The 18,626-nt window shown below is 42.8% G+C and overlaps 1 protein-coding gene and 1 long non-coding RNA gene across 6 annotated transcripts in view; one reads left to right on the top strand and one right to left on the bottom strand.

The window, feature by feature from the left end:
• Positions 1-1,275: 1,275 nt before the first annotated feature.
• Positions 1,276-13,225, bottom strand: LOC427161. Of its 2 annotated transcripts, none has more exons than XR_006932389.1 (3): positions 12,540-13,225; positions 5,156-5,275; positions 1,276-2,621 (listed from the first exon to the last, which is right to left on the bottom strand). It is a non-coding gene; the product is annotated as an uncharacterized LOC427161 (long non-coding RNA). The 2 variants fall into 2 exon arrangements; XR_005842972.2 differs by having other exon boundaries at positions 11,204-12,694.
• The window catches only part of ADAMTS6 (ADAM metallopeptidase with thrombospondin type 1 motif 6), a 159,417-nt gene continuing 151,452 nt past the window's right edge, over positions 10,662-18,626 (top strand). For 2 of the 4 annotated variants that reach the window (XM_046905563.1, XM_025144948.3), the window contains exons 1-3: positions 10,662-10,750; positions 15,769-16,135; positions 16,897-17,261. In XM_046905563.1, the coding sequence (XP_046761519.1) occupies positions 16,039-16,135; positions 16,897-17,261 (462 nt within the window). In that variant the 5' untranslated portion in view covers positions 10,662-10,750; positions 15,769-16,038. Of the gene's footprint in view, positions 11,232-11,593; positions 13,134-15,768; positions 16,136-16,896; positions 17,262-18,626 lie in introns of those variants that run through there. The other 2 variants (XM_424749.8, XM_040656149.2) reach the window with 2 other exon arrangements.

Here is an 18,626-nt window from a genome sequence, read left to right as displayed (position 1 = left end):
AGAATAAAGGGACATTGGAGAACTGACAGATGTGTGGATTAAATTAATGTTTGCCAAGTCACAGAGTGAGGATTTGCTCAGTTCAGTGGCACTTATTTTAAACTAACACAAGAGGGAGATAAAATGATTTTTCTATATGATGCTGGATAAACCTGTAGAGGTCCCAGGAACTGCTAAGAGCCCTAATTAAAACTGTTTTTCATTTAGTGAGTATGCCAACTATTTTCTTCTTCCATTCCTTCTTAGAAGATCTGCTTTCAGGTCAGATTTGGTGGTTAGACATGCATATTACTACAGAAGACTGCAGTCTGTGAGAGAATTGGAGCAGTGTAATCGGATGTGGAGTGGTGCAGGTGATGAAGCCAAAATGATTGAAGATGGCATGTCAGGTTGGCTGCATCTGCCACTTTTTCCATCTCCCTGAAACTTCCTTTTAGCACCGTAAGTGAAAGAAAGCTTAGTATATAGGGGTGGGAGGAGTTTAAATTTAGTAGCTGCTGCGTGCCAAGTATATAGTCATTTTTCTTCAGGGAATTAGTTGAGTCCAGCACATTGGCAATGGGAAAGGGGAAACCTATTCTGCTTCCAGCTGGCTGAGCTAGGACTCCATAGCTCAGAGGTTTAAAGCATTATGCTGCCTGACACAGGATGATTGCCTGATGACCAAGTATGAGGTTAGGAAATACAAATTACTACTCCGGCAAAGCCATCATATGTGTAGGATCTTGTTCTGATCTTGTTACCAGTATTAAGAAGAAACAACTAAAAATGCTTATTATGGTAAAATAGCAGGAAGAAAGATGGATAAGAAGTAAATCCAAATTTAACTATTTTAAAGGGGGAATCATTTTTTCCCCCAAAGGGTAAAAGGTGGTATTTGTTAACCATGCAAATTAACTTCTAATTATACAGTTAATTAGTATAAATTAAATTTGACTGCGTTTTTAAAAAATCAGTTGTGTAATCTAGACTACTTTTACTCAACATCAGAAGCAGAACTACTTGCTGTGAGGGCCTGTACACCCATCTGAAAGGCTGAATCTAAACCAGACAACCAACAAAAGAGGAGCCCTTTTCCCAGTCTCAGCTCATTCTCACAGCCCAAAGCCCCGGATCTTCACCTGCCACTATGCTTTATGCTTAGCCTGTGAAGTGAAATACAGTCATGAGTATTAAGAACTTCTTAATTGTAAAACTGCAGTGCTTGTATTGTACTATTATCAAACCATCTGAATGCTTTAGCAAATGTGTATTGAAAAACAAAAATGTGAGAAGCTGGGGATCTGAGTTTAATTACAGAACTCTAGCCACAAGACAAGATCAAGTTGTTTTTGTAATAGCAAAATACCACTTTCTGGAAATTGCAAAGAATTAATTTAAACAGTAGACTTGCTCACGTTCCTGATAAAGTGTATTCCCATTCTATGTTTACACATACATACTGATTTGATATATATGGTACAAATTTACATTTAAATATACAGACCTGAATAAAATTGTTTTTTCTCTTTTTAACATGAATTTTAGCTACAAAACTCATGTGACCATGCCAGTTTATATACAGTCATATGTTTCTCATTTGTAAAAAAATAGTTAATAAACTAAGAAAAGATGCCCACTGAATTCTATACCCTTTATATTCTTAATGCATCTCAGAGGCTAGAGGGAGAATTTATATCTTCTTTGAACAGGATCAGGGAGGTAGACAGAAGTAGGATAACCCTGAAATATTATTGATCCCACTGCTGATGGTAGTTTGTTGTCAGTGACTGAAGGACACTTTCATTACTGCTGATCATGTTGTCATTGTATCACCTGAAAGTACTTTAAGATTCAATAGCTGTAAATTTTATACTTAGATTCTTTATAGAAGAGAGAACAAAAAAGCAGTGATGGACTTTTTTTTTTTTTTTTTTTTCTCCTATGTTCTACGTAAAACAATATCTGCAACATTTAGAAGTTCTGAGGGGGCCTAAATGCCTGAAGGCCTACATGTCAGCAAGGGGGCAGAAGACACTTCGGTAGCAGCAAGTCCACCCGTGCACGATTACTTGGACACGCATGTTTAACCCTGCAGCCATAATAAAGCTTTTAAAGAAAAACAGTCATATGATATAATTAGACACTCTGGGCAATAGGGGCATTTTGTCACTCAGATTTCTGTCCTCAAGATGAAAAAAAATATATTTTCTGCAGATTAGATTTATTTCCCCAAATTACTGAACAAATAACGAAACAACAACAACAACAAAAACCTAACTTCTATCAAGAAGAAAATGCTTTATTTTCTGAAAGACAGATGGACTTCAGAAGATTTTTAGTAACTTATTTTACACGGCACCTTTGGTAAGAAACTGTGGTAGCTGGTAACAGATTGGTGTGCAGTTTTACCGCGGAGCTGAGCGTGAGGAATGCCGGGATGCCCTGCCTATTCTGAGAGTTTTGCGTGGGACACTTCAGGCTTCTGCATTTCTTTTTTTTTCCATGGAGTCTCAGAAAAAAACTTCGCGGAGATGGCACACAAAGTGAATTCACTGGTATTCTTTTCCCGTTAATTTGTTTCATCCCTCTAAAGAAAGATCTCAATAGAAGAGTATCCATTCATGTGCAAAGCCGAAAATCTGGGGCAAAACAAGAGCAAAGGTTAGCCCCGATCCCTCCCCCAGCTCTATTCACAGCGAATCCCACTTCTGTTTCTCACCTCTGCAAGTCAGACAGACGTATCTGTGGACAGACGTTCAAAAATGAGAAATAAAAATGCTGTGTGTAGACCTTCAGTAGAAACATCAGGCTAAAACAACAGGTAGTTAATGGCATCGCAGAATCACAGAATATGCTGAGTCGGACAGGACCCACGAGGGTCCAACTCGGTATTTTCATAAGGAGGTATAAGACTAGGCTAGGGAAATAACAGCAATATGCAGTCAGTCATGGATGGAAGTATCCGAAAATTACCTCATTTACGTTCAATTACTAAAAGGCACTTGGGCACTATATAAAATTTGTACCAGCTGAAGGTGAGACATTACACAAACAGTTAAATGATCAATGCAGATCCTTGCATTCATTATAAAGTAACTAATGCTTCGTTATACTAAAGTGTCTTGTAGCCTCACTGATCTCTCAGCAAATGCCAACTAGATCTGTTTGTAAATGCACATACTTATTTTCAGGTGGGATAACCACACCTGTGCTCACTGCCCTCGTAAATACACTGTTAAAGCTTTGATAGTGGTAGGGACTTAGCGCTAGCTGAACTTTATACAGTTTGGCTGCACTGGAAGAATTGTGTTATGTTTAAATCTATGCAGAAAACTGCTCATGCAACAATTTATGTAAGAACTTGATTTATTGCCTGATAACCTCGTCTGGATGAAATTCTGTAGATTTATAGATGGTTGCAATTGTGGGTGCAATGAGCTACACATAAATGTCAGGCATTTTCTTCAAGCTTGAGGATTTCTTCAGCTGCTGCTCCATTTGCTTTGAATACTTTCATTTTTTCTTTCTTACAAAATTCTTAATATATTCTTAGTTACAAATATTATGAGGGAACTCATTACCACTGATTAAGTTTCAGGCATTGTAAGAAAACACAGTGGTTTTGTTTTGTTTTACTTTTTTTTTTATTTAAAAAAGAAAAAAGGAAAAAAGAGGTTTGGAGAAGTTAAGTCTTTCAGGAGTGCAGAAGTTCACTGCTAGAATCAGCTCAAACATTTGCGAACAGCCACAAACCAACCTCTTCTTACCTCTGGATAGTCTTATGCCTATTTCATGTTAGAATGCAAAACCATATCATATTATGTACAAACCTGTTGAACCGTAATACTTGGATCAAGTAAGCTCCTTGAAAGTTTTTGAGAATACTTGAATCTCATCATTTTTCACTATAACTTGTCTTTTGATGCAAATAATCCCTTAATGGCTACAAAAGGATCAGAAGCACACTAAGCTGAGTTCATATTTCAGTTCACAGATTGTGCCCTGAAACTTGTAACTAGAAATGTAATCTTTTGATTTCTTAGCAATAAATAGGTTTTCTTTTTTTTTTTCTTTTTTCTTTTTTCTTTTAATGCATCAAAACCCAACATACGGGTGATTCTCAACTGCCCCAGTGTTCACCAGAAATACTTGTAAATTCAGCAACTTAGAGTTTGTAATGAAGAAGCTGAAGACTACTCTTTACGTAAAAACAGCTACTGGGTCATACCAAAAGATTCATCTGGCTAGGGATACATATGGAGGTCAGGGTTGTTACTGCTGTACAAAATCTGCTTCACATAGATCCAACCAAACCTAAATAAGATGAAAAATGAAATGCTGAACTTTTTAAGGGAGCCTTAATAACCTCCTTCATGCTGTTTTTCCTAACCAAAAAGCTGCTTATGTTGTAATAATCATATATGAAAATGAATTTTGAAGTTCCTTGTGAGATAGGGTAAGAAATGTATGTATTTATCATAGTCATATAATGCTCTACTGCATTCATAATATCTTCGCATTTTTGGGGAGATACCAAAGAGTTAGCAGAAGAGAGTAACTACTAAAGATAGTCCAATTTATAAACTGTTGCAAGACACTATGGTAGAAAGAATGCCAAAAAGTCATCTAAATTAGAGAAAGACATAATCTCTGTCCAAAGCAGTATGCACTGCATGCTCTAGAGTCTTTAATAAATCTTTTCCAGTTATACAGTCCAGGAGTATGGAAAGTCCAATTCTTTCCATTCAAAATAAATCCACGCTCCTTTCACAATCCAATTTTACAATCTCTGACATTGCTGTATGTGTTCATGCTTTTATACAAAGTGTACCAATAAATGAGAATCACCACATATTTCAGCAGGTGCTAAATGAGCAGACTTGGATACTCATACAAGTACTGTAACTCTCCTCCAACTCTGAAACTAAACAAGCCACCTAGGTTCTTAGATCAATGTGCCCAGTTCTGCAGGAGGCTGTCATTCTTAGAGCTGTGTGCCAGACTGCAAAATGCTACAGTGCTCTGCATACTAATTGCCAGGTCTTACAGGTCAATTCCACATTTTTCATCCTAAAAAACATCCAAATAACTGAATTCTTGCAGTTCTGCTAATAATTTATGCATAATTTATTTGTGTTTCTGTATACACTAATCTTCGAGGAATATAATTTACCTGATTTTTCCATAGAGATTTTCCACATGCATTTCCACACACTGTACAACTTGTCCCAACTTTTTTCTCCATAAGTCTTACAGATTGTTCAGATCACTGAGATCTAATGAACAACTTTATCTGGAAATAAGAAAATTAGAGAACAAGAATATATATACATAGAAAAATTATTGTACATACAGCTGGAAAATTCTCCCTTTAAACAAACTGTTACGGCTACTGGACTACTCTTTTTGGTATCTCTTGACTTGGAAAACTGGAAAGAGACAAAGCAGAAAAAGATACTCTATCTTTGAAAGAAAAAAAAGCTCTAATCTGATTTCTTTCTGCTCTTATGTTTACTGCAATTGCTGTTCTTTTGTAGAGATCTATTATGTTTGCTGAACTTTCTACTAAAGTCTTAATGAGGATAGGATCAGCTCCATCTATTTGCCTAAAAATGTTGAGGCAGATACCCATTTTAATCACCTTGCAGAGCATAAGATCCTCAGTCTCAGGTTTACTTGAGAGAATCAATCATACCCCTCCCACTGTCCACCCCTTCCAGGCTTTGGGCGAGCCCGAAGTATACTGTTACCACATTCATGCCTTCTGATCTCTACCCTGCCTCACTTCTGTTTTTTCTATCACGGAGAAAGCTGCCCAGGACCCTGGATCCTGGAGGACTGCAAGCTTACATGAACTGAGATCTCCAGTTTTATTTCCAAATCTTAAACCAAAATATTCAGGTTGGTCAGGTCCACAGATTCTTAAAGTGGCTCAGGTGATGATAAGCCCTTTATCAGCATAACATTCAACTGCTCCCAGGGAGGAGCATCCTAGAAAAGGATGGTCTACCATCTTGCCTTTGGTAACGCTCTTCATATTTAAATGAAGACATTCTTGGCAAAATGTGCATTGCTGGGCAGAAGGAGGCTCAAGGCCTTACCTGAAACCAAATTCATTGGTATGAATTCTGTTTTAGAGGGCCATCGAGAACAGCTCAGCTCAAAAGGGCTCCATTTTCCAACTGAAAAGACACTTTGATATGCACTCTTTTTTTTTCGTGGCAAACTGAAAAATACTGCGCACGGCACAATAGTTTCTACTTCTCTTGCATGGAGGTGATTGGTATTGCCCTGAACACTTCTCCTCCTGTTAGCAATCTGAATTCAAGCTTTTTACAAAGAAATGTCAGTGAAGAGAGCCTGGACCTCAGTAGCACGATTATCTTCAGGCACTCCTGGAAAAATTTAGTTTAGAGGACTGAAAATAAAGTCCTTATGCTCATTACCAGCTTTCCTCCCCCATGAGCACAGATAAAGCACAGGACATTTAGCACAGATGAAGATAAGGTTATAATGATTTTTTTTTTTCTCAACTATGTGGTCAACCAAAGTATTTTAGCAAGTGTTTCATCTACCTCACAGATCAAGAGTTACTCAATCGAGTTTTAATTAAATTATTCAATCAAGAAGCATCGTATCTTACAGATATTTCTAAATTAGGAAGCCTAAATGATGTACAAGCTCTTAGTTGTGTGAGGAGTGTATTTACATGGTGGTGGACGTTACATATAACATAATGGGAAACTACACTGTTTGATAATGTTATCCTATTCATTTCTCCAGAGACAGGAGCAGCATACTGTCCAACTCTGGAGGAGTCTTTTAATCCAATTTGAGGTAGGAGGTAGCCATAGTGAGGAGACAAGCAAACAAATGAGATGTCTGACAGATTTGCTCTAAAAGCCCGACGCCAATTTTTCCAAGCCCTGACAAAGGAGTGGTAAGGAGTATTTTCTAATTCCTTACATGGAATTTACCAGATCAGGAATGGTTCAGGATGTAAATTCTTCCAATTCTGTGCAAGCTACATGACAGTAATAAACAGTAAGATTTCTAATGCTAAAATAAATACATCTAACAATCAACTTGAGGAATGCATTGTTATGACCAGTCTTTTCATAAGCAGAATAGCAGTTTTCAGTTTCACAGCATTAGCAATTCATAGTTACAAATGACGAAAGTTTAATGTTGAATGGCTTTTTCTCCATCAGTGGAACTAATATTACATATAAAATCTCATGTCTTAAGTCATGGTACATACTAAGCTATAATCATTACTGCAGTAGCTGCTGTAATCATTGTTATAATCACTGCAAAGGGCCACAGATCATCTGTAAAGCTATCCCAGCAGGTAATAGATATTCCAGTAGCAGGTGACTTGATGGCTGGTGAAGACAAGTGTGATAGTAGCTGGTCTACACTTCAGATTCAGACACAGGATGGCTTATGTTTCTATAAGCTACTGAAGTATAATGCCCAGTCAAGAACGGTGCAAGCCAGATACCAGCAGTCCCATCACTACTCTCTATGGAAGCAACAGGAACAATTACGCTGTTAAAACCATAGTCTCGTACATTTAAAAAGAAAGAACAGGAGGAAGTTGTAAAAATTGAAAAGGCAGTCACAAATAATTAAACTATAATAAGCTCATTGTGGATTCACTTGTCTGATTACTGGCTGCTGGTCTAAAATACTGAGCAATGGTGAGATTCCTTGACTGTTCTGAACAAGAGATTTTATGTACTGAATGTGATTCATTTTATAATTTAGTAGATCAGAATACTTCAAAATTTGCACTGCAGCATACCATAGGTGCTTACTGCTAATAAGAAAATGTATTTTACCAATATGTTGGGTGGAATTTTGCCCACCGTTTCTTACTTTGCAGGTAAGAATATTATCGACTGTCTTCCACTTACCGAAGCATTTCAAATAATGTTCTCAAAGAGAATAAAAACGACTGATGACTCATGCTTGTTGTGCAGGTGTCACTTTTCCTTTTATTTGAATATTTAGAAATGACTTTTCTCTCCCCAAGTATTGCTGGAAAATTTCTAAATACAATAGGATATTACAGTTGAGCCTTCAGTGACCAGATGAATATACGTATTGGAGAAAAGACATACTTTCAAGCATGCCCATTCAAATGTATAAGGAATGAGAAACTCCTGTTGTAGAAGTACACTTGTACAAATACTTAAAAGCTTTCTCTTCTGTGTTTATTAGTTAACAGCAAGATTCCTGGAATCAGCCTCAAATACCTCTGAGTATGTCTAGCAATGTTAAATTGAAGTTTAATGTAAATATTTATTTAAACAAAAAAGTGCTTGCCAATCTTATCAGTTGTTGACTGACATGCTAAAGGATTTGAAGGCCTAAAGTAAAGTCAAGAGTGCTTAATGCTTTAGCTAACTACTTCCCTGGTCTGCAAAGACCAACAAGCAGAGTAAGACATGGAGTAGTACATTCTGTGCTCAATAAATCTGTAATCCTGTCCAGAGCTTCTGAGACACAGAATGGCAGTTCCTATCTCTGCAATTTGGTTGTTTCTACTTACAGCAAAGAAGAAATTACACTAAGAATCTGCATATGACTTTTTGTGCAAGTTTCTTTTTTAAAATGCTGCAAATCATCAGAAACACATGGGTATTATTCAGGCTGATGAGACAAAAATAAAAGTCATCAAATGGACTCACTATTTTTATCTGAACCAGGTTCACTCAGGGAAAAGTGATTTTATGCAAAAAGGGTAAGTCAAACTATATTGGGAATTCTGTCAGAAATTCTAATTATAGAATGGTCAGGAATTTTTTTAACTGGAGCCAAAGTTTTTCCTGGTAATATACCAGTTTTGACAAAATTGCTATTGGAAACATTTCCAGAGCTCCAGCAGTGGGTGTAGGCAAGAAAATGGAGTTGTCTGGGACAGAAAATAAATAACTTGTTGGTCTGAGCAGGCAGCTGAGCCTTGCAGAGCCCAAGTCTTTGCCTTGCTTGATTTAGAGCGGGGAGCTGAACCCATGCAAGTGCCCTGGCCAGACAGTGCTAAGCTGTCTTTCTTTTTAGCTTGATGAGTATTTAATCGGTTATATGCCATGGAGCAGCTCCAACCACGGACAGCCGATCTTCCACACCAGAATAACCCCAGCCTAGCTGTCAAGACTGCATTCTGTCTGGCTCGGCAGGACCTGAGCAGGTCTCCACATCCCACCAGGATACCACGACCATGAGGCAATTGGATCATGTGTGTCTCCCTGTTCAAAAGGTTATTTTTGGTCCTGGTATAGAATGGGGGAAAAGCTGTCCTTTCAAAAGGACAGACCCCATCTTTGGCAGACCCCACGCTGAGCAGAGATAGTCACAAAGTCTGTCTGCAGAGACAGACAACGTAGCTAAGGTACGCCTGCCCGCACCTGCTGTAGAGCTCGCTGTATGAACGCGATCATCTTATACATGAATTAGCTGCAGAATGGGGAACTTTGTAACTTCAAGAAAAAAAACACTCCTCCACGCCCAAGCTGACAAACGCGCTTTCACCGAGCGGCCGCTGCAGAGGCACGCCGAGGCCGCGGATTCCGCGAGGAGGCGGCAGCTCCCGCAGGGTGGCGCCCTCTGCACGAGCACCTCCCGCAGCCGCGGGCTGGCCGCCGCACGGCGCTGCACGCCCGAGACGGCCGGTCCGTGCTGCGGGACGCCGACCTGCTCCTGCCCGAACCGCAGCAGGTCAAGCTGCCTAAAGACTGCAGTAGGGCCTCGTAAATGGGATGAAGGTAGCGGGACGCTTCGGCAGGAATGGGACAAAAGCGAGTACCTTTCTCCAGGGTTGTGCTAACTCCGCTGAAGCTCCTGCTGATGGGAACGTCACCTGTTTACGTGCAGAACTTAGACCTGAACCGCAGCAACGCTACGCTCAGACAGAACTAAGCGGACCGTGGTTCTGTCGCTGTGAGTGCCACCTCAAGACCGGCCTTCAGGCCCCGAGGGCCGTGGCTGCCCTCCAGTCCTCGGACGCGCCCCGCAGCGGCTGCACTGTGGGACCCTTCCCGCGCGTTAACGGCTCACCGGCACCACCCCGCTGCCTCCGACGCGGCACGAAGAAGCGCAGCACTCGGGCGGCCTGCTAGCAGCAGCGTGAACCCGCTCTGACCCGGGCTCAGCGCTGCAAATAAAGCCGCAGCGCTACGCGGGCCCCCCTGGGGAGGCCTCCTCCCGTCCCGGCCCCGAAAGTCCCCGTTCCCCAAACTGCCTCTCCGGCACCGCGCCCTCACGGCACATGAGAGCTGCTTTGTGATTAAATCCGCGGTAACGCCCGGGTCGAAGGCCGGCGGGAGGCCTCTGCCGGCTTCCTCGGCGCCTCACCGGGCAGAGGAGGCTGCCCGGCCCGCCGCCAGCAACGCCCATCCGGGGCCCAGTCGGGCTCCCACACACCGCGCCATGCCACACCACACTACGCCGCACCGCACTGCTCTACAGCACAGCCGGAGGCAAGGGCCGTTAAAGCCCCGTTCAGTTCCCCCTTCGGCGCGGTGGGCGCACCGACAGAGCACAGCACCCTCTCCTCATCCCTCCCCGCCGCTTCGCGTTACCCCGACTGTACCCCTGCCCCCCCCGCCGCCACGTGACGCGGCGCGCATGCGCGGCGCTGCCGCCGGGCCGGGGCACATCTGCAGGCTGACGTCAGCGTGCTCCGCGCCGTCCCCCGGGCGAGGCTGCCAAGGCTCCTGCTGCCGCCGCGCTCGGCTTGGCTGGGAGCCGGTAGCGAGAGGAGGTCTGGGGCTACTTCAACCAAACTTTCCTGAGTCCTTCCTGCTCTGCCTGCCTTCTCTCTCCCCCTCCGCTCTCTTCTCTCTCTCTCTCTCTCCCCCTCTCCCGCCCCCCCTCCGCTCCCCCCCCCCCTACTCAGATGATATTCACATGGTATTTCGCACAGAGGCGGCTGCTCGAGAGGAGGGCACCCACCCCCACCTCAATATAAGCCTGTTTTTCCTTCCTTCCTCCCCCCCTTCTCGTTGCAAAGACAAAATGTGCAGGGTGATAGGTGGGGTGAACTGATGGCATCCTCCCTGCTGCCCCGCCGGTCCGTTTCTTAAGAGCCCCTTTTGGGGAGGCGACAGAACGTGATTCTGTGGGCGCAGATACCCCGATGGTGGCTTGCTCAGAGGGGAAAAGCAGAGAGGGAAGCGGGATCCGTCCTGTGCAATATCTATTGTTTGAAACTTACTTTGTATCAGAAAGTGAAGATGAGCACGGTAAGGAAGATTTCACGCTATTCGATGAACTTTTTCTTTTCTCGTGTCCCGAGCGGCTCTGCGTGCAGGGCTCGGGCGCGGGGGGAGCCGTCTCGCACCAGGCGAGGTGGATTGGAGCGATTTCAGAGAGAAACCTCTGAGAATGGGGGAAGGGGGTGCGAGGGCTTTTCGACCGAGAACAGCCGCGATTTGCACAGCACGGTCTGGAGCAGGGCAGCTTTGCTTGAGATTGTTCTGGCTTTAGCACGAGATCGTTAGTTAGGAAGAAGAGGAGAGAAAGGGGGGAAAGAAAAGATACAGCCCCCGCCCGCAGGCGCAGCAGCCCCCGGGCCGCGCTCCCCGCGGCTGGCGGCAGCCGTCCCGCAGCCCGCCGAGCGCTGGCCGGGCTCGTCAGGAAGATGGAAGCGTGTGGTTTTGATTTACTCCGGGCCGCCGGGGACTCGCCAGACTCTTAACCCCGCGGAGCCGCGTTGCTGTCGGTGTGTGTCTGTCTGCGGGACGTGGTGCGGCGGGGGGAGGTGAGTGGGCTCCGGCCGTGGGTCGGCGCGTTCCGTGCTCGTGGGTTTCTCTCGTTGTGCGAGAGGGGAGAGAGCGAGCGAGAGGCAGTCAGACTCTTGTTTTTATTTGGGCTGCCGGTGCAACGCATCGGGCCGGGCGCCAAGTGTCTGGGTCACACGCGTTTTATCCAAATAGATCCAGCGCTGCTGTCTGGAAACGGGCTGCCGAAAGTTAACTTTAGGACCGGCTCGGAGGCAGCAGCCAGGCTCTTCCCTCCGCTCTCTAGGGAGGACGAGGTTTTTTTTGTTTTGTTTTTGTTTTTTTTTTTTAATATTTTTTTCTTTCCCCTCCTGAATCCTCTCTGAGCGATGTCTGCGAGCTCAGCGCTCCTCGGCGCTGCTGTTCCCGCTACGTTTTTTTTTTTTTTAATTATACTTTTTCCCGAGGGGTCGGTGCGTGCGGCCGTTGTCCCCGTCCTGTAGCGCGTGCATACGTGTGGGCGGTGGTACAGACGGCTCTCGAGCCCGATGTTGCTTTTTTTTCTTTTTCCTCGGCTTTTTCCCTTTCTTCCCTTTCCCCCCGGCACCGCGGTGACAGCGAGGCACCCCGCGCCTCACCTCGGCAGGCGTCGGGCCCCGCTCTGTGCTGTGAGGAACGGGCAGGAGGAGTCGTCCTTCCCTTTGTACGTCCCTTCCCCAGCCCCTTCCCCCCGAGGTCTGCGTGCCGCTATTCGCGCCCCGGAGCTCCCGCGGACGCGGCTAATCCCGGCTTTTGAAGCCGCGGAACGCTTCTCGCGGCCGGCCCCGGTACCTGTAATTGAATTGGTGTGACTGACTGCTGCCCGCCCTCCCCATCGCCCTGGCAACCGCTCGTAGCCCGGCGGGACGGCCGCCTTCGGCCGCGCCTCGGCTCGGGCTACTGGCCGCGGAGGGGCGGCTGGCACGGCGCGGCCCTGGCGCAGAAAGGGGGCCGCGGTCATCCCCGCTCCGCCCGCCGCGCCCCTCGGCCTGCGGGCCGCACCACGAAGTGAAGTTGTTGCCCCTCACCCCCTCCCCCCACACACGCCCCCGCCGCTTTGCTTCTCTAATCCGGCGCCGTTGTTTCGGAGCTCCTGTGCTGTCGTGAGAGCTCGTGGCGGCGGCTGCCGGCGGCGCTGGGGCTGTGTGGTGCGAGAGCCCTCGGTCGCTCTGCTGTGGAGGTCCGGGAGCGGCCGTGAGGCGGTGCTCTGCCTGCCTCCCGGCTGGCTCTCCCTCGGCCCTTTGTCGGTCCAACGGACTGTTCAGGTGCCCGAGGCATCTCACGCCCTTCACCTGGATGGAGTCGCCAGTGTGTCTGGTCTGACATGGCCACTTTGGCTGGACAGCATCTGGGAATACACGCTCAGCCACAAAGTCCTGAGTTTCAGTGAGTAGGAGCCTCAAGGCTTGGTGATAAGACTGCCTCTCTGTCACAAGTGCTTCCACAGACATCCTGGTGCACAGCACCACTTGTGTCACCAGCACTGTGAAACACATCTTACACTTCTTCCTGATAGAACTCTTGCTGTTAAGCAGGAGCGGTAGTTTGAAGTAGACTTTACAGAACCGTACATGTGTTTACCATGGATGGATGCATAGTGCAGCCACGAGGCAGAGGAAATGCTTCCTACTGTAAGCTTAGTGCTGACGAAATGAACCAGCCTGGCCACACTACACGTGGAATGTGAATGTACACTGCATAGGTAGGAAGGAATTTATTGCAGGTAGAAAGGAAAAGGGTACAGATACTGGATGTAAGTGCTCTGTCTGGGGTTTCTTGAGTGCTTTATCATTTGTATCACAGTTTTTTAATCCAGAGCATTGATAGAGCTGCACCTGTTGTATTTGTACCAATTCATGAACTGGCTATAATGCATTTGGAAAGGAATGTGGAAGTTTCAGCAGAACTTTCAGTGAGCTTGATGTGAAATGAGATTTTCTTGTGTGAGGAACAAGGCTTAGAATGGGACTCAGACCCCTGGAAAGATTATAGACCAAGGTGACGCTTGGATGTTGTCAAGGTTTAATGTGGACTAGTGCTATCTAGATAATGGGCACCAGTTTGCTTTCTGTATCCAGAGCTACTGAGCCCTGTGGGCATTACAGTTTCAGGAGGTCTTAGTGCTAGGGTAATTTATTATCAGCCTAACAGACTGAATGTGAGCTCCCCATTGCTATTTGTTGGCTAAGTAAAAGCTGTGAGGCAATGTTATCTCTATATATGGCAGTAATGAGCCATTACTGGACTAGTGTCCAGTTCTGATGTCTGTGCATGAAAAGAGCTGCTGACAAATTGGAAAAGATTCAGAAAAAAAGCTGCAGAATTAATTAGACATCTGGAAACTGTATTGGCAGAGTGAGGTAAACTGAATAGGTTGAGCTGCTTATCAGGGAATGACAAGAGGTGATTTTATCAGACTATAACCATCTATTTAAGGAGAAGAAAGCTCATTAGCAGTCATGTAAAGCAAGATGCAGTGAAGTTTGAAGCTGGATGTTCTTATATTGGAAGTAAGGCATACTCTTTATTATACTGGTTTAGCTGAGGAGTATGTGATTGATTATTTCTATTCAGAACTTGAAAAAGGCTAAAAGCTGTAATATTAGCTAGGAAATGAAGGTTTTGCATGGACATGGAAGGCCAGATTAGAGATTTTATTAATATCATCTAAGGCCTTGCCTTATGTGAATGGCATCACTAAGTCATTTTGTTTTCTCGGGGGGCTGGGGGGGGGGGAAGTCTTCTAGTCCAGGCTGTGCTTGTAAAGTATCTTTTATTCCTCCTACAAACCTGATTAAATCCTGAGTGGTCTCTTGAAAAAATTTTAAAAGTGGGCATAGGAATGATCAGTTTAACCTCATTTACTGTTGATAACTGGGTCCATCTCCATTTGGCTGAGAAGTTTCCTGATATTCACTGTAATGTTAGTAAAGAGGATTTACATGGTGTTGATTTTTCTCAAGTTGACATACAACTCTTTGAATTTTACAAATAATCTACTGACTGCAGGGGGTATTACCTGCCTGAATGAGTCATAAATCGCTCCCAGAATTTCAGAAAGGCAAATATACATGTACACATGTAAGTATATACGAGTCTGTGTATAATTGGAAATCTGTTTTTGAACACCTTCTCAGGTGTTCTCTTTCAATACTGCCTGCTTTTGTGGAGTTGGTTCTATGTACAAGTTTGTGGAGTTCTTAAGTGAGTTGGCTAGTACCAGCTGACACAACACATGGCTTGGCACCCCATGATACTGGAGCGTTAGATGACTGCGTAGATCTTCCATTTAATCCATATCAACAGCTAGAACTGCTTTTCAGTATTGTTGCAAAAGCGTTTTAAATGATGGTGCGGGTAGATGGGAAGTTCAGTATTCTGTCAGTCTCATGAACTGCAAAATGAAAATAATAACGTATTCTACTACATCCGATTGTAGTTTTTATCTACCAAGCATTTTTGATAACAGATGTTGGAAATGTTAGGATATAAATGGTGAAGTTGTTTCTCTGGTGCTAGAAATGTGCAGTTTTCCCATTTTAGTGAATGAAAATTCTGCCCGCATAAGCAGAACCAGGGCCCAAGTAATAACAAAATACATGCTGCAGAAAGATCGGATAACTGTACTCTGGATTCTTTCCCAGGTTCTTCCTTTGTCTCCCAGTGTTTTGAGTCTAGTGTTTTTCTGCTGAAATCAATTGGTATGGTGCATTGACTATAGGTGGAACAAGTCCGAACACGGTATTATAGCAATAAGAAACCTTAATTTTATAATTCCTTTTATCTGTTCAACATGAAGCAGAATTGAGCGTCTTAAGCTGTAATGAACTACTTATCCAAAGTTAATGGTAATTCCTGGTGATATTTTCTGTTGTCGTTGTTTAAAATTGTGACCTTGGATCTTAGAAGTAGTAATGGTTGGTATATTTTGCATAGTACATCATGGTAGCTTAATATTTTGCAGGGTAGATCTATTTTAGTAGAAAAAATTTAACTTGACTAATTTTGTTTTGTTTTTTAGGAAAAGAAATGGAGCAAGTTCAGTAGCTATCCACTCTAACATCTTAATGATATCTTAAGGAATCTTACAATGCTTATTTTGAATTGAGAAAATGACTGCAGATATAGAAGAAAGTTGTTGGAAAAGAGTACCTGTCAAAAAGTGGAACATCCAGTAGTATAAAATAAGTATACTTGTTATGGTGCAATTCTGGAGTGGAGTTAACCCTATAGCACACAGGTAGCCCTCCAAGGAGAGAGAGGAAAAAAAAGCTTTCTGTTTTTCTAAATTATGGAAATTTTTTGGAAGACGTGGACATGGATTCTGAGCCTAGTCATGGTTTCATCGGAATTTCACAGTGACAGCAGGCTTTCATACAGTTCTCAAGGTAGGAGCCTGACCTCTACAGATAACAAGAACCATCAATTTTTACATTTGGGAAATATTTTCAAAGCCATGGCTATGTTATTGATGAGATTGTATAGGTTGTGGTCCTAGTTTGATCATGATTCACTGCCTTGCATGTTTGATTATGTTGATTTAATTGTTCTATTTTTTTCTGGTTTTAACTGTACAAAAATCTTACAAATTAAATTGGTAAAATGTTGTACTTTTTAATACTTCATTATAGTTTAAAGGCTTGCTCTGTGGTCATTCATATGTTTTTAAACTAGGAAATAAGGATCTAATCATTAATCCATTAACATTTATAGACTTTTAATGGCAAGGAGTCATTTAGATATGCTACAATGTAATACTTTACTATTATGATTGCAGGTGAATGTAATACCTTTTGTCTTTGAATGATATCATTAGAAAGAATATGTGCTTCTAGGTAGAGTTTAGCCCCATGTTTTCCTGTTTTGTGTGAATAGGAAAAGGTACGTTGTTCAAAATGTGTTTTTTTTTTCCTGTGGTATCTGATTATTAGGAAACAGAACACATTTTGTTTACATAGAAAGAAAGAAAAGAGCATTTTCTTTTCTTTAGTAAAGCTGCGCAGCTTGTGTTTACCTGCAAATAACTTTTACTCATGTGGATGATGGAATTTAGCCAGTTATGGTTTATGTTTACTCCTTGTTGTTTTCTGTTATATTTTCTTCTCTTCTATGCACGCTTCCTGGATTGTCTTACCTTGTGATTACAAAGAGGAATTCCTGTCTTACCTTGAACACTACCAACTAACAATCCCAATAAGGGTTGATCAAAATGGAGCCTTCCTCAGCTTTACTGTGAAAAATGCTAAACCCTCAAGAAGGAGAAGGAGCACAGACCCTTATGACCAAGAACTGTCAGCATCTAAATTATTTTTTAAACTCTCTGCCTATGGCAAGCACTTTCATTTAAACCTGACTCTCAACACAGATTTGGTGTCTAGACATTTTACAGTGGAATACTGGGGGAAAGATGGTCCTCAGTGGAAGCATGATTTTTTAGACCACTGTCATTACACAGGATATTTGCAAGACCAACACACTACAACTAAAGTGGCTGTAAGCAACTGCAATGGTCTGGTAAGTGCACATTGCATGTTCTAGAATAATAGTGTGTTTGCCCCTTTTGAAGTACAGAAGGACTTAATAGGTGTTTCTTTCAGTTTTTTGAGTCCCTCTGAGAAGCAAACAGACAGAAGGTGCAACAAGCCCCTAAAACCTCATCTGGGTCCTAGGGAAAAGTAGTCATCAGTTTTTCAAGGTCAATTGTAAGTACTCGGACCCAATTTTGTAGTCCTTTAGCAGACAACACTTTAAGAGTTTACAGTGTCTGCACTGGGGCTGCAATATTAGGTCTGTTGTGAGATAATCAAAATATTGCAGGTTAGGAGAGGGAGAGGGTAGCAGTTGTTCTTCTAGGATGCTGGATCTGTTCAGTGAGATGTTGATTGAAGTATATGCTTCATTGATGTTTTTTTCTTTTTTTTTTTTTTTTGAAAATTAAGGTTTACCTATTTTGACAAAGAGGAGAAGTTTCTTGCCGTAGAAGTAATTGTTGGTATAAATTCAGAAAAGTAGATTATTTGCAAGTATCAGTCTTTCTAAAAGTATTCTGTCATAAACAGTTGCAGTCAAAGTAGGGTTAGAAATTCTGTTCTCAGATTTTACTGTTCTCTTGATCACGACAATAGTATTTGCATGGGGCAAAATCTTTTCTTCACAGCAGAAATTAGAAAACAAAAGAAAGAACTGAAAACGTATTACTGTGAAGTAGCAAGATACTTTAGAAGAACTTAACTAGGAAATACTAAATCTAGAGCTCAGTAATTGCATTAGTAAAATATATATATATACTGCAGTTATTCATTCTGTTTTTATTTAGCAGAACGTTGGTTGATCGTGTCAAAACTGTCAGCAGATCTAACTAATTGGTAAAGGAGGGGAAAAAGAGAAAAGGCTACAGCCTTGCTACACTGTCTCCTTTTTAACCTTTACAAGTGCTGGAGAACTATAACTTTGAGAATGTTTTTTATAGACAAAAGCCTGCTGTTTCAGATCTAGATAGTACTAGGGACAACACAAATAGATGGCTCTTCAGTATTTTGTCTTGGTTAACTTGGTTACTCTTGAGGAAAGTAGTTAAATGGAGATCTCTAGAGATGAGTGAGTACTTTTGAAGAAGTATAGTTAAAATCTAGCTCCTGAATGTGTTATCACAGCTTTCTTAATGCAGCTGGTAGGTCTGAATTCACTACCATGTTATGCTTCAGGTTTTGTATTTCCCATGTAATAATGCTTATGACACAGTTTTTGGAACTTTTAGTGCTAATGTAGTGGATCATGTTGTATTTTAGTTCTTTTCAGCTAAAAATACTTTGAAGAGAAAATCGCTGCTTTCAGGATTTACTTAAAAAAAAAAAAAAAAAAAAAAAAGAAGAAGAAGAA

This window comes from Gallus gallus, chromosome Z (genome assembly GCF_016699485.2).
Source record: "Gallus gallus isolate bGalGal1 chromosome Z, bGalGal1.mat.broiler.GRCg7b, whole genome shotgun sequence".
Taxonomy (NCBI): domain Eukaryota; kingdom Metazoa; phylum Chordata; class Aves; order Galliformes; family Phasianidae; genus Gallus; species Gallus gallus.
The sequence above is the reverse complement of the archived record's forward strand: the minus strand, read 5'-3'. Positions and strand labels throughout refer to the sequence as shown.